Here is a 14,907-nt window from a genome sequence, read left to right on the forward strand (position 1 = left end):
TTACTTTAAAATAGTTCTCTCTTATCTCGAAAAATTGGTCGTTGTTATATAAAAAAGTCATTTTAATTGTATATTTTAAAATAATAAGAGTTGGGACCAGAGGTGGAAACATGCAGTGTCCAGGCCTCATGTTTGTGGCTTCTAATGGATCTGCTGGAATATAAAGTAGCATAAGCAATGTTTCTCATAAATTTTATTTTCTCTTTTTTTAAATAGAAATTTATTTAAATATTTTTCTTGCGCATACATGTTTTTGTGCAATCCGTGGTACAACGAGTAGCCCGGAGAACCCTCTGATATGCAATGCAATGTGGTCTTCTGATCAAAAGACATTTCTTCCTTCCGAGTCGGACCGTCAAGAATGATCTCATAATTTGATGTAAAAATCCTTAAATGCGTCTACTACCACCAGTTTAGGTTGTATTCTGTCGGGAACCAAGTAGAAAATTGGAGGCGATCTTCCTTCACACCTTTTAGAAATTCTCTCTCCCTCTCTCTCTCGACTCCTCTTTCATTTAAATAAGGGAAGCAAAATTATGCAGGGGGAGAGATTTAGTAGGCGAACGAGAAAGAGGTACGGTGCCGCATTGATTGGAACATTAAGCGGAGGAATTTAGTGCATTCTAGTAAGGAAGGGAACATTGATCTTAATTCATTATCTAATTTTGAAATACTGTAGTAATTACTTCTGTTACTGTTTTTTAGTTTAAAGGAATTGCCAGTTTTTTTAACTTTTTGGCAGATAAGCCGTAATCTAAATTTGTACCTTCGGGGCCCACATAATGGTTCTAGAGAAATTTGGACAAAGAAGACACGCCATTACCCAAAAAAGACTTTAAAGGAAGGGAGATTTGGGAAATTCGGTTTATCGGGATTCCGACGCGAATAATTAATTAATAGGCTTTTTTTAAAATCCAATAATGCACCGAGGATCTTGAAAAAATGGAGCGAGTGAATGAGAAGTAAGAAGGGGTTATAAGTGTAGTAGATTTTAATCTAAATAGAGCAAGCTGGAAGTGCGCTTTCCTCGGCCAAGTGCCTTATCTGACTCTTCCCAGTTTATTTAATCACGTAATCGTTATCGTTTGCAAACGAGCCACACCGCACCACCTGTCCAAAATCCGTTGGAGGAGAAGCAATTAAGGTTCCTAGTCCGCTCTACCGATCGCTAAATGGAAGTTTCCGGTGCTTAAATTTTTATTTCTCTACTTTTGGGACGTGGATCCGCCCGTTCCTCTAATAATAAAAGATTTCACTTAGTCGAAGGGAGAGCGCTCGGACCCGTTTGTTTTTTAATATTCATTTTTGTTTAAGCGTCGTCGGGTAGCTTCCGGTTACGTCGAAGCGTGTTCAGACTTCCGCCTACCTAATTGCAACCGTCTGGAGTCGCACACCTTTGATAAATCTTTACGGTTCTTTGCCTTAACGACTCGTAAATTAATCAATATTTTCCACTCCTTAATTTCGTCTCGTCGCCTTCTCGAGTAGCGTATTTCGTAGTTGCAAATCTTTCCAATCCTATTTCCACCCCGACGTTTTCGACGGCCGGATCGTGTTACCTGGATGAAGTGGTTCCGCGGAGACGGCGGAAGGGTAGAAATGGCGCTAGAGATGCAGTCTGCCGCTCCGCCGAATATTCCGGGTTCTGTCACGTCTTTCACATCTGGATTAAAGGGAGAAAGTCGGGGCTAATCCTTGTTTCGTTTGGCGGATCGATGCGGATGACACCGTGTTTCTTACAGATTGTCTCGCATTATGTAATTACGTCGTGGCGTAGTCGGAAGCCAAGGACGCTTCCACCCTCTTTAAGGTATCGCTACTCTTTAGTGTCCCATAAGTGATTTTACGAGCGACTAATGGATAGAATGGGGACATTAAACCGACCCGTTGATACCGGGTGATGGTCGACTGTATTTATCACCGTCGTAATCCCTCTACGTACTTCTTCACTTCGGTGATCGATCTGGGAAAGGGTGTTCGGGAGCCTCTTTACGTGTCGAGAGGGTAAAGCTCCGAGGCGCGGGATTCGGGGGTGGTTTTATTCGTAGCCACCCCGCGATTAATTTGGTTACCGTCACGAAAGTTTTAAAGCTCGACGTTTCATGCCAGGCTCGGAACGGAAACGATTACGTAGGCGCGCGTAACACCTGCGTGACGAACTTTTACTATCTGCCAAGCATTGACCCGTGGGTTTTTCTACGTTGCGGCGAGTCGATCGGTATTTCGACCTCGTTAATTATTCCTGTCATCGCATTACCTGCCACTTGATGGAATTGTAGCCGTGGGAGCCGCTACATTATTCGTATTGTCACGTTTCGATCCCGTTGCAATCTCGCAGGGAGGCGAGTCGAGCACCAGATTGAGAATTCATCGATTTGCCAAACCTCGCCCGCGCCGTCCTTTGGCCAAAAAAGTGCCTTTCGAGTGGTAAATTTGGCATTAAAGTGTTAAATTTTATGCCCCCCGCGGGTTTCCTAATGGTAGCGCCCCACTTAAAAGTTTTAACTCCCTCCTCTTTTTAATCATAACAAGAATTCCCTTCGGAGCAATAGTAAATAATTCGGTAATAAATCAAGCAGGAATTCGTTATAGTTTTGTAGCGGCAGGGAAGAGGGAGAAAAAGAAAGGACGCGTTCACAATTGAAAGTGAAGTCGAGAGAGATTGAAGAAGACAGAAAAGATACAAGAGAAAAGCCTGTTTGGGACAATCGAGACGGAGCGGGAGGAGATAAATTTTGATAAAATTGAAAATCGCAAAGCACCCGTTCTGGTTCCAAATGCGGAATCCTGTAGAATTAAAAATGGGCGTTCACAATTGCTAAGTGCCATATCTCCTGTTTATATAAAATATAGTTTAAAATGGGCTCGAAGACGTAAAAAGTCAAAATTCCTTCATCACTTCTTACGAGAAGGGGTGCTTTTTTTTAAAAAAAGAAGTGATGTTTCTGTTTGCCATAAACAGGAGATCCTTCTCGAAGATACTAGGAGGAGAACAGCATTAACAAGCGGTTCTCCATGAATATTTGAGGAAAAAAAGGAGGCAGCGGCCTGTAGATGGAGTCTGTAAATCACGACGTTAGTACATCGATCCGTCGTGACATCTTGATCTTCTGGTTTTTCGCCGGGGCCAAAGAATAATGCCACCGCAGCTGCGATACCGAGAATGACACTTCGAAGTCATACTCCAGTGCGTTGCGGGACATCTCTTCCGTCACCGGCGTTCAATCACCGGGTTCGGTGCAGCCGGGTGTGGCCGATAACGTCCTCATAAATCATTCCCGGGTACGAACCCTGTCTCTACGTACGTAAACACCGCTTATTGACTGGTTTCTTTAGCGGTCGTACCGCCGACCACCCCTTTGATAAATTAAAATTGCCATATCCCGCCAAAAAACCGGGTTCTCGGCTAGCCGCGGGTGAAAGGTCGAGTGTTAAATTCCTAAAATATGACGGTCCCCGTTAAAATTTAATGCGCAGCCTATCGAATTTCCACACTGGACACCCGATAGGCAACCGGATGCCTCCATTTAGGAATCGATTGGTTGGGAATATTGCCCCCAAATCTTGGAAACCGAGATGAGGAGGTGATTCCTATTTGTCTTCATTCTGTGCCGCGATGCCGGGGGAGGAGGAATATCCCGCGCGTTCCGACTCGATTCGGGATTACATTGCGGTCGAGTGTAATGGAAGAGAGCGCGTGTCTGGCATTCTTGGCCGGGGAGCGAGAAAAACGGCCCATTATCCCATTAACGTTATGGGCGAGGAGGCTCGACCTTCCGCCATTTGTCTCCTTTCCGATCGTGAATTTTAATTCCTCCGAGGTGGAACGATGGTCTCGTTCCCATTGAGGGGGTGGACGGCGTTAAGCCGGGGTGCTAATGGTACCTTCGACGTCGTTTGTGCCGAGTAATGACACGGTCGGATGGCAATGACCCGGACCGGACGGTTAACTTTTATCTGCCACGATAAAGACTGAGCATTAAGAGGGCGGGCCGCAGTCCAGCCAGTCACTTCCGAGTATTTTACTTTTGCTCCTCGCGCTTCCTCGTCTACGACGGGAATTAGTGTCGAAGGACGAATGAATGGCGCGCGCCGATCGCCAGTGTTTACGTAAAATTTCGGTTGTAGCGTTGGTTTGTGGGTACCCGTAATCGTTTCCGCGTCCTTACGAACGTCGTTGTTCGCGCTTTTATATTCGTTCGTAAGTAATAGGCGATTACGTATATCTACGCCCTTTGGCCTATCCGGCCCCGCGTATCGGAATTCCCCGACTCCGACCGACCAATCTGGTAACGCCGTACGATTTTACTCTCGGCTCATTCCCTACGTTTTTGCGTAAGTATTTACGAATGCGTCGACTATCGAGCGCGCGTGACTCCATTCATTCCCGTTCAGCCATTCATTCGACCTTCCATTCATGAAATGCCGCATTTACAGGAGAAAAACGTGAGAAGCCAAAGGGTGCGGTTCGGCATTTTTTCTCTTCTCTCTCTCCCTCGCTTTCGCTAATTGAACCGAGACTTTTTTATTTGAAATAAAAATTTGGAATTTGCCTCCTCTTCCGTATGATACCTTTTCGCAGCTCGTGAAGGAAAAAAGAAATGTATTTTGGGGGGTGCAGTTTGGTTTTGAGCTCATCTCATTGGACAATTGTTGCGGCTTTTACGGAGGGTGTTTACCCCTTTAAATGTGGGGTGGTTCTTTCACCTTTCCGAAATCAGTTTCATGCCCATTTGGGACTTCCTCCCATCCTCTAGAAGGTGGCAAACTTGGGTTCCTAACGGGTTAAAGGTGATTGATTCCGAGGCTGATTAAGAACACCCCGGCTACCTTTCCTCTTCGGGTACACCAATACGAATTGGGGGGGTTAAAAGGGGATGGGCGAGTTTTAAGATCCCTCGATGCCGTACTTTGCATTCGAGTCAAACGCGGACCCGGTCGGAACGGTAAACGCCCTGACTGCTTCGTCCGAAAACGGATCGATGACCGAGTGAGTTGGCCCTCTGCCAGAATCTTTGGCGGGAAACGGACGCGTACCGTACACTTCCCTCCCCCTCCATCTCTTACGTATACGAGAATTCGGCCATTTTTAAACCGGCGATTCGTCCCGTTTTACATCGACGTGTTTAAGCCATCGTCTTAATTATTTAGGGAAATTTCCAGGCTAATTTTCCGTTTCGTCCGGTTTTTTTCCCTCCTCTCGCCGGTTTCACTCGTTGCTTACTCGCATCGACGAGATCCGACCACCCCTCGTTTCCTGGCGTAGAACTGCCGTCCGACTGCAGACTTGGACACGGGAAGTCGGTACGTTTGACCGGACAACCCCCCTGCGTCGTAATTGAAGTCTTAAATCTTTCTCGTTAATAAAACAATTGCCGTTTTATTAAACATTAATACGTTCGGGCGACACTCGCCATGTTGGATTTGACCCGGTTAGTTACCGGCTCCGACCACAGGTGGCGACACCAGAAACAAATCGAAAGTGTTGCCGAATTAATTCGTAAATATTTTTTTAAAATAAAAAACGATTTTCTTTTAAATTTCGAGTCACCCGAGGGCTTTTCGTAAGGGGGTAAAGTATTAAAAATATTTATTACACAGCAGAATTGAGTGAAGTGGATTGTCGGGTCGATGGGTTCGATAAGCCACGTCGGAATGTGCTGCCCTCCAGAGTTGTTTCCTAGAAACTCGCCACAGTGGCATTTTTATCTGTCAAGTCATTTTTAAGTTGTAGGGAAGGGTGGTGGCTTCAGATAAAAACTCGATGCCACGTACCCATTTATGGAATTTTCCTCTCAACCCTTTGAAATTTCTTATTGTAGCGAGTACCCCGACGGTCGGATTGAATTATTTAAATTACTCCACGTGCCGGAATTTACGATCTACGCATTTCTTCGAAGGTCCTATTGTTACGGGTACACGTTGCGAATATTCACAAAAACGAGTCGTTCGTGGTCGAATCTTCGTGGCGTGGATCACGACAATAAGCTTGGTGTCTGAATGGAATTAAGAGATGCTGGAGGATCCATAATAGAAAAGTTACGACCGCGATAAGAGAGAAACAGCTCTCCCCGTGTTTACGATTGGCTGAGGATTACAATATGGCACGGGTCCCATCCTGCCAGGCATAATTGAAGATAAACACAGGAAGAAATGGATGAACGGTATTAAGAATAGGCAGAAATTCGCAGGAAGTGTTGAAAAAATATTGATCTTCCACGTTGAAATTCGAACAAAGAAGGAAACTGAATAGGAAATAACTCGTTGGGGCGCGATTTTTGTCGTAATCTTTGAAAAATGAAAGCTTTTTTTTTGCTAAACGAGAAATAAATTCGTTTTATTTTTAGCGCGCGCACCTCGCTGCTAGTAATTTGAATCGTAAGTTATGGAAAATTATGCGAGATTTTTGAATGGTGGAAGTGTTGATGCGTGTGTGTGTGTGGTCGAGCAACCTTAATTCCGTGTTGGCGCCGGGAGTTTCTCTCATTGAAGTCTTTTAACAATAAACCCGCGTTAAGAGTAAACATTTTACGAAGGGATTAAAAAAATTTCATTTATCATTTCACTAACGACTTACGGTAATTCATAAGACAATCTACCTACAATTTAATTGAAGGATTTGTACTTTATTGTGTTCCTTTATCTGTGTTATTCTCCGCCTATGAGGAATTTTATCCGCAAATAAACGCCTGCAGTGTCTAGTAGTAGTGTTCGTTTGCTTAATTAACTGCCCAATTAGGGGCTTCCTACGTGTTCTAGACGCGAGACGCTACTTCACTCGGCGCTGTCAATAGTATCGACGGGATTTAAAAACTGAAAGTAGGACAATAAAATGTGTGTGAAATATGACCTAACCTGAACGTTTTACACACTTTGTAGCAAATGACAACTAACAGTGTACACGAAATAAAAAATATGACAGCTATTTGTATTTTCATAGCCATATTTTAGTGACGATAAATCCGAATGGTTTTCTGGGTGCACACTTTCAATTTCGTGATTGTAAGACCCTAATTCTCCAAGGGCATAGATTTAGAACGTAAGAATACGTAAGCGCGGTTGTAGGACAAGTGGCAAGTGTAATTAATAGCGTTATCGATAGGATGATAATGGACACAAGCTTTAAAATAGTAACTAACACTGGTGGAGCAGACTGGCCACGTGGAGTTTTGGACACAGGAAGGTCGCGGCTAGACACGCGAGTTTTCTTCACTTATTTAACATCTAAATAGGGCCATTTTTTCGTAGGAAGTCCCCGAGTGTTGCGTTACCATACGCTACTAAACCACCCCCTTAAAATAGTATTAATGAGGGATAAGTAATGGAATCAACCCGTATTATGTCACCTTAGTATTAATCAATCAAAACGTCTTTACAGCTTAATTTTGAAGTGCGTTACGATAAATTATATATGTAAGGGGGAAACAGATAATAGAATACAGCAGACTTTTCGAATTACCAAATTTCTCATGCGATAAATTAGACATTATATCCCTGGAATTGGCAAACGGCAAGACACGAGTCTCTGTTAAACGGTTCGATTTTCCGTTATCAGATGGCGCTGCGCGTCTGCCACCGGAACGAGAGCAGACGGCACTTCGACTCCACCCGAAAATAAAGTCGGAATGACGAGACTGACGTCACAAGTAATTTTTGACATAAATTCCCCGCCTAATTGTATTTCTCTTCCGCCTAAACGTTGGCTTTAATTAGAGGCTGGAGTGGGGACGTCTGGAAATTTCGGAAAATCTTAAGAATGCCGGAAAGGAGAGGGGGTAGAGGAGTAGCGGGAGAGAGAGGCATTCTCTCCATTATTTCCCTAACATAAATAGCGATACGGTGGCGTAGAGAGGTGCCCGGAGGATAACGTCGATAACGGCATTTTCTTCTATTTGTTTGCACAGAATGCGCACCCGGCGGGGCGTAAAGAATATCAAATAACATTTTTGCAAACATCAAAAGTCAGATAAGTAAGACAGAAGCGCCGCAACGCCTGGCAAATCGTTCCCCCTTTTTCTATTGTTACATCGCGTTGTCGGCTAACGTCCGTTATTTTTATCGGGACCGTTAATTCAAATATTCAAAACGGCCGCTCGCCATTGGTGGAAAAATATGTAGGTTACAACAATCGAATTGCGGTCGTCTCGTTATTTAAACGGACATTTTTATAGTTTTGCGGTAACCAGGAAATGGCGTTATCGTGTGAAATATTACGCCATTTTTCTATTTTTTTTTTAATTTTCTTTATGCAAATTTTATCGTTCGTCTATTGTCTGCCCGTCTTTCACGGTTTTTTCGACAGTGCTAATGATGCGAAACCGTCAAATTATCGGCGATTTAATGGCGTCGATTCGTAATTCGCGCCCAAAATCCGGTTTCTAACGCCCGTTACTGCGATACCCACGCGTAACGCGCTGGTTGCGTTACATTTTCCATACCCCAACGCGTGTTACTCGGTATTTAACGGAGCGGTGGGCGAAAATTCACGCCTCCCCGTGGGCTAAATGTCCCGAAATTAGCGGCGTGACCTGGCGGGGGGGAGCGAGGCGGTTCTATCAATTACATTTAAAAGGTTTTTTTGGGGTGGGTAGCGTGTGGAGGGGGTTCGTGATTAATGCCATTGATTAAAATATGGCAGATAAGGATGTGTACGAACCTAAATACTGTTGCATCGATCTTGTTTTAAATGTAAATTTTTCCTCACGCGATTTCGACTTACCCATACGAGAAATTCTAGTATTAATCACGCGCGTGTCAAAGGTTTAAGAATGCATTAGCGCAGATTACTTTCTCGATTGCCATTGCCGATTTAATTTTAAGATTGCCAATTTCGTGGGCGGCTTTATTCGAGGGGGAAGGAGAGAGAGAGACAGAGAGTTTCTTTTACCAGTTGAAGGAACAGGAAATGACATTCGTTACGTCGAGTTTCTGGAACGGGAATCGAACTGGATGTAACGTGTGCGGTGGGAGTGATGTTCCCGAACGTGATCCTTGTTCCAACAGGCTGTAGTTGCGCTCGTATATTCTGCCGGTGCCGAAAGAAGGAACGTGTTTCGACTCGGTTCCCTCCCTCGTCGATTAACTTAAACGCATCCCATCTCCGACATTCGCTACGTCGCTCGTTTAGGTGGCGAGGTTTCGACGCGGATTTCGCCATTCTTCGCATTGTTTCCGCCGGAAGCGCGCGAAATCTTCCGCCCCTCTTCGCCCTCCCGTCATTTTTACGATCGTCTGAATGTTCGTCCCTCAAATAAAATATAGATTTATGTAAGTTTTTTATGCGGAAATGGCTTATTTACGGCTTTATTTCTATCGTCGCTCCGGCTCTCCCTCGTATTAAAAAGAATATTTACTTGTCTTGTGTTTGGGTCGAGACACTCGAAATAGATCATTGTATTATTATTTTTTTTATGTTGTGTTGTCGGATCCACCTGTAATTGCCCGTCTTCGCCCACACTCGGCGTGTCGTGGGTTCGCGCCTCTCTAACGCGGGGTTTTCCTGGTTTTCTTCACGTTTGTAACCCTAAATAAGGACCTTTGCGGATCTACCGTTAGTCGCGTTGCCACGTACAAACAAACAATTGTCTGTCTTTGCGGCCGTTAAAACACTGGCGCGCGTGTACGAAAATTTGAATATCGTGCCTCGAATTGTGCAGGCTACCGAAGAGTAAATCGTGACGCGTTTCCTCATTTGCATATCTCGAGTAATTCTATGTAATTTGATTGGCTTTGTAAGTAATTCTTTTTTACACGGCGGCGCGTGTCTGCGCGTTAGACGAAGGCCGTTTCTTAAAATTTTCTGGAATTGAAGTTCCGTCCACTCAATCAATATCGCGGCTGTTTGTTTAGCGGGTGGTGTTCTCCCGAAATCTTTTCCGCTGTTCTGTAATTCCTAGAAAAGTGCCACCGAAACGGGCAAATTACGCGCAAATACACAAATATCGTATCAAATTAAATGCGTAGTCTGTAAGTCGTAGAACGGTGGAATAAATAGACCGGAAATACGTCATTCGGACACACCCGCTCCCACTTTCGGGTCGGTAAGAATTTCTGGCAGATGCGCCACCTACGTTCGATTCCGCTCTTTATGCTATCTGGCAACACTCGGGAGACTGCTATATTTAATAAAGGATCCGTGGCGCGAAAGCGGTCGGTAACAATATATCCCAATTTAATTAAAATTTGTTACCGCGGCGTTACGCTTTTCCGCCGTCGAAAGTAACGCGGAAGGGGGCGACGCATTAGGCATTCCGGGCGGGCGAATACTAATTGCCAACGTAACCGAGAACGGGGACCGAATCCGTTAATGCAGAGGAGTCGGCCAGGGGAGAGAAACTTCCGGGCTTCGTCTTCCCCTCCGTAGCGAAATAGATTAAAAAATGCCGGGTGTTTTTTCCGAGCGCGACGTCGTTCTCCCGCTACCACCCCATCCGCGGCGCCTACTTAATTCGACATTTATGCATACCGCGCGTCTCTCCATCCTCCCGCTCTTTCATCGAAGACGAAGTAACGACTTCCACTTCCTATCCTGATTGATAACTCCCGGTCTCTTTTCTTCCGCCCCATCTTAATCCCGGATTCCCCCAACAATGGAGTCTAACTTCCATTCTTTACACTTTCTTAGTGTCATCTTCTCTTTGGCTCCGGTATTCGAACCCCGACTTCTTCTCCCGAACGGAATTTGTCAAATCGGAGGCCAGTAATTGCGCGGGTGTCGGCGAGAGAGGGGGGGAACGGTCCCCGTTCGGCGGGGGGGCCGGCCCGATTTCTCCGGCCCAGCGCGCGCGAGACGGTAATTGGACCGGGTTTTCCCGGACCGGGAAGGAGGCGGACATCCATCACCCGTCCGGCGGGGGGAGGCGAGAGGTAGAGGGATCCGGACGCGGAAAATTACGGCCAGGTCGCAACCGTTGCCTAGCGACGGTCGGGTTTCGACCCGGCCATCTGTTACGCGTCCGGACGGATTTTCTTGGCGGCGGCGATGGGCAATTTGTCTCCTCCCGCGCCTCCGACCGCGTCCGGGAAGCCGAGGGGGGGGGAGCGCGCGCTCCTCCAATCTGGGAGTCGGGGGATGACTTGGCCGGGAACTCCGAACGGGAGTTAATTACCTGATCGACGCCCGATCATTTCGGCTTTCCCCCCTCCTCGGCCGGTCACGCGCTCTTTCGACTTCACCCCTTCTCTCCGGTATGACTCTCGGACTATTAAAGGCTTTATTAGATTATACTTCCCCTTTCGGATTTTTATTTTCTCCGGAAATGAGGAAATTCGGGTTGGGTGGGGGGAGACGCACGGTTTTTCCTCTTATTTTCCTTCTATCCCGAAATTTAATATTCGCTCTCTTCCGGCGAGAAATAAGACGCAACAAATCGATGGTTACGGGATACCCCGCCATATCGAATTTACAATTTTCCTCCCTCTCTCTCTCTCTGCCGTTTGTCTCTTCCGTCCTCAGAAATGATCCATTTTATTCTTGCCGGGGAGAGGAGGAGGAGGAGGAGGATGATAAACTGCCGAAAGTGGAAAGTCCGGATTAATGCCGCGTCTGCCTTTTGTCGAGGGTGGGGGAAGGAAAATCTCCGGGTTGGGTGGGGATTGCCCTTTCGACTTCTTCCGGTTCCCCGGAAAAAATCCTCGGGTTTCGTTCCGTTTCGTTTACTCCCGCTTCTGCCGCCGCGCTTCTTCCGCCGCGCTTCTTCCTCCCGCTTGTTGCGCCCGGTCTGGGGGTGACGTCACCACCTTTGTAACGGTACAAAGAGGGAATGGGCCCCTTAACTAAGAATTTCGTACCGATTACGCTTCCGGTTTTGCTTCTCCATTCGTTTCCGGGACGATGACTGGCAACCTCGGATCCGTGGTGCCAGCCACGCGCGCCGTAAACCACGTGCTGGAGTTCTTCGTTAGGCAAATGGCTAGGGTAGCCCACCTCGTCCACGCCACAGGCGCGGTATTCTTTTTATCCTCCACGCGGGTTCCCGAACCCGCTATAAAGCCAATTTCCTCGATACTGCGCCACCGGTCAAACTCCCCTCCCGATGGGCGGAGTCGAGTCTGGTCTACGCCAGGGGCGCGGGAATAACGAAGTCGAGGACCCGGAAATGGCCGGGGGCGACGGAAGAAGAGAGATCGAGGCGGCTCCTCTTCCGGTCCCGTCCCCCGGGGGACCCGACGGCCGCCATTGGTCGGAGTCCACTTTTAACTTACTTAGAGTCGACCGGCAAGAGGAAACCGATAATGGATTTTTTCTGCCCGCGCCGTCCGCTAATGGTCCCAGGTGTTAAGTCTCTCACACCGGGACGCCGCTTCTTCCCCGCCCCCTCCGGGTGTAATCTCATCCTTCGGGATCTCCGCTTCCGGCCCTACCTGTTGTTCCCTCCCCCTCCCCTTCCAATCCCGTTTTCTGGGCAGCCGGGTGACGGCCGAAATTCGTTTTCCCCTCCTTTGCTTGGGTGGGAGCGTCCGCCGGAGGGGTGGAGAATTTGGGGAATTCGTTAATTAGGAAAGGTACTCTCCCGGCGAAATTAGTATGCCTACGTCAATTGCCGAATGGTTATTCGCTCCTTTATTACCCTTCAGCCCGGCCGAGTTTCGTGACCGGAGATTTAATCGGCGCTACACCTCCCCAATTTGCGGCAAAGCTCGGGGTCGGCGGTTTCCGGATCACGTTTTACCCCAGCCGGGAACCACCTTCCCTCCACACCTGGCCGTTCCGCTTTCTTTATTTTGGCGCGGAGTGTCCGGCCGGAGCGTTGAGGAGGAGCGATTGGCGCGGGTTTTCGCCTAAGACCCGAGAATCGGCGGGGTCCGGAGGAGCACGTAGCGGAGAGGGGGTGGCGCGCCCTCTCCCCCCGAAGTATTACCGCACTCGGTACTTCGGGTGCGGGTAATTACCGCCGACGGCGCTGGCGTCGCTCTTCCTCCCCGGCCACTCTCCTCTCTCTCTCTCTCTCCCTCTCTACCCGTTCGGGTAGCGTCAGTCGGTCTCTGGCTGTCGGCAAAGTTGGATCGGTGCGCGAGCGTTTCGGTTCCGGGAGCGTGGTCAGCAGCGGGGCCCATTCGTCTGCCTCCGTGACGGACCCACGAGGCCTCCGACCCGCCCCCCGCTCCCGAACATGGCCACCAATGGGTTCGATTTGCGCCGCTATGGAATGGAAAACTTGCAGAACCTGCTGAAGACTCACGGGTCGCAGTGCCTTCACCACTTCTTACAGGTGAGTGAGTGGTCGGGGCGCGCGCCGACGCACGCTCCCCACCCCGGGACGATAAGCAAATCGTCACCTGGCACAACGGAGGTGGAGGAAGTCCACGCCGTTTACCTCCCTTCCCCGGGCCGAAAACACCCGCCCCACCGCGGGATGGCCGTTCCCTCCTCCCTCTTAATAACTTAATGGGAATCGGCGGCCACGCTTCCGCCTTTGGTAATTAATGCCGGGGACGGCCTCGTGCCGGAAACTACGTGTTAAACATCGTGTTTGTTTTTCGTCCGGTGAGCGCGTGCACGCCGGTGCACGCGACGTGGAAGAGGTGGTTATCGTATTCCGTTCTCCCGTCGCCATGCATCTTTCCGTTTGGATTTTCGGACGGGGAGGGGACGGATCTCCCTCCCCGGGCAACACGTGACACGGTCCACTGGGTTATCCGGTTTACCTCCGCCCGCATCGATTGGTCGACGACTTTTTTTTTCTTCCTTCGCCCCTTTATCCCTGGGCATATCGGGGATTGTCGGACATCGTTCTTTTCTCCGACTTCTCCCCGCGGGATCGATCTTTCGCGAGGGGGCCACCCAGCCGGAGGGAGACACCGGCTTCTACTAATTCTCCGCGTCTGCCGACCGGAGATAAGGTCTCCCGCGCGCCTCGGCCTTCCTCCACCCCCTCGGAACCCCGGTCGCCATGTTTCCGCCACGGAGGAGGGAAACTTTCCTTCCTTTTTGAAGTGGAAGGGACGGGAGCGTGCGGGTGGTCGGGCCCCTTCGTTTCCGGGGGAGGGAAACAGACGTCGTCGTTTTCCCGGTTTTAAATATTCGGGTCGTCGGTCGTGACTCGTCGGCTCCCGTAACCCGCGCGTGTGCGCTCTCCTCTTTCAATACAGATGTTTCTTCCTTGGTCGTTGCCCCGGCAACGACGGGGGAGGACGCCCCCGCTCGGCTCTTTGGTACGAAGAGGGAGGCCGGGTCGATGCCACTCTTAATTTAATCGTCGCCGGTGTCGGAGCGTCCGGGAAGGGCAGGCCCCCGTCCCTCTGGTAGAGGGCCGCCGGACGACCCGGGCGCTGCCGTTCTTCCGGGCGCACCCGCTAATTAAGACGTCGGATGGCTACACCCCCGCAATTTTTGCAAGGCTATTATCGGAGGAGGAGGAAGGAGAGACGTTTCTATTTATAGCAGCTCGTCGATCGTATCCGTTGCGTAGATTGTTTAAGAGGGCGAATTCGGCCGAGTGTTTTAAGAGAGACGATTAATATCTGGATTTCGTGCCATCTGTCGACCCCGCTTTAGCGTCACCGACGGACCCGGCGCAAAGGTTAAAAATAACCCGGCCCGGGGCCCGTAACGGGCCGGCCGGAGCGCCCCCTCGCAAGGACGAGCCCGGAAAAATCGAAAACTCCGCCCCGGGAGGAGGAGGAGGATGCTCCTATAAATAGACTTTATTAGCTCGGAGTTTAAAAATCGAGTTAAATTTAATTCCGAAGGAGTAAGCTCGGCTCTATTAACCCACGCTAATGTCGTTAGGCGCGCGCCAGCTGTTTCTCCGACGGAGCGCGTCCTCCCCTTCCCTTCCCTCCTCTTACTCGTCCCTTCCGCGTGGCGTCGCGCTGCGCGGCGCGTCCGGCGGAAAGTCGGACCCTTTTTCTCTTCGGACCCCTGTCGTTAATTAGCAGGTATAATTAGCGTTTCCTCCCGTCGGC

The 14,907-nt window shown here is 48.9% G+C and overlaps 1 protein-coding gene across 2 annotated transcripts in view; it reads left to right on the forward strand.

Annotated features, from left to right (window-relative positions):
* Positions 1-14,907, forward strand: part of LOC111632251 (liprin-alpha-2-like) — a 102,375-nt gene that overhangs the window by 42,153 nt on the left and 45,315 nt on the right. The window contains exon 1 of one of the 2 annotated variants that reach the window (XM_023376641.1): positions 13,026-13,211. The exons of the other annotated variant lie outside the window; for it this stretch is intronic. Within the exon in view, the coding sequence (XP_023232409.1) occupies positions 13,113-13,211 (99 nt within the window). The 5' untranslated portion in view covers positions 13,026-13,112. Of the gene's footprint in view, positions 1-13,025; positions 13,212-14,907 lie in introns of those variants that run through there. 2 annotated transcript variants of the gene reach the window in all.

The sequence above is a fragment of the Centruroides sculpturatus genome, unplaced genomic scaffold (genome assembly GCF_000671375.1).
Source record: "Centruroides sculpturatus isolate CEXI.00-Female unplaced genomic scaffold, Cexi_2.0 scaffold709, whole genome shotgun sequence".
Classification (NCBI taxonomy): Eukaryota; Metazoa; Arthropoda; class Arachnida; order Scorpiones; family Buthidae; genus Centruroides; species Centruroides sculpturatus.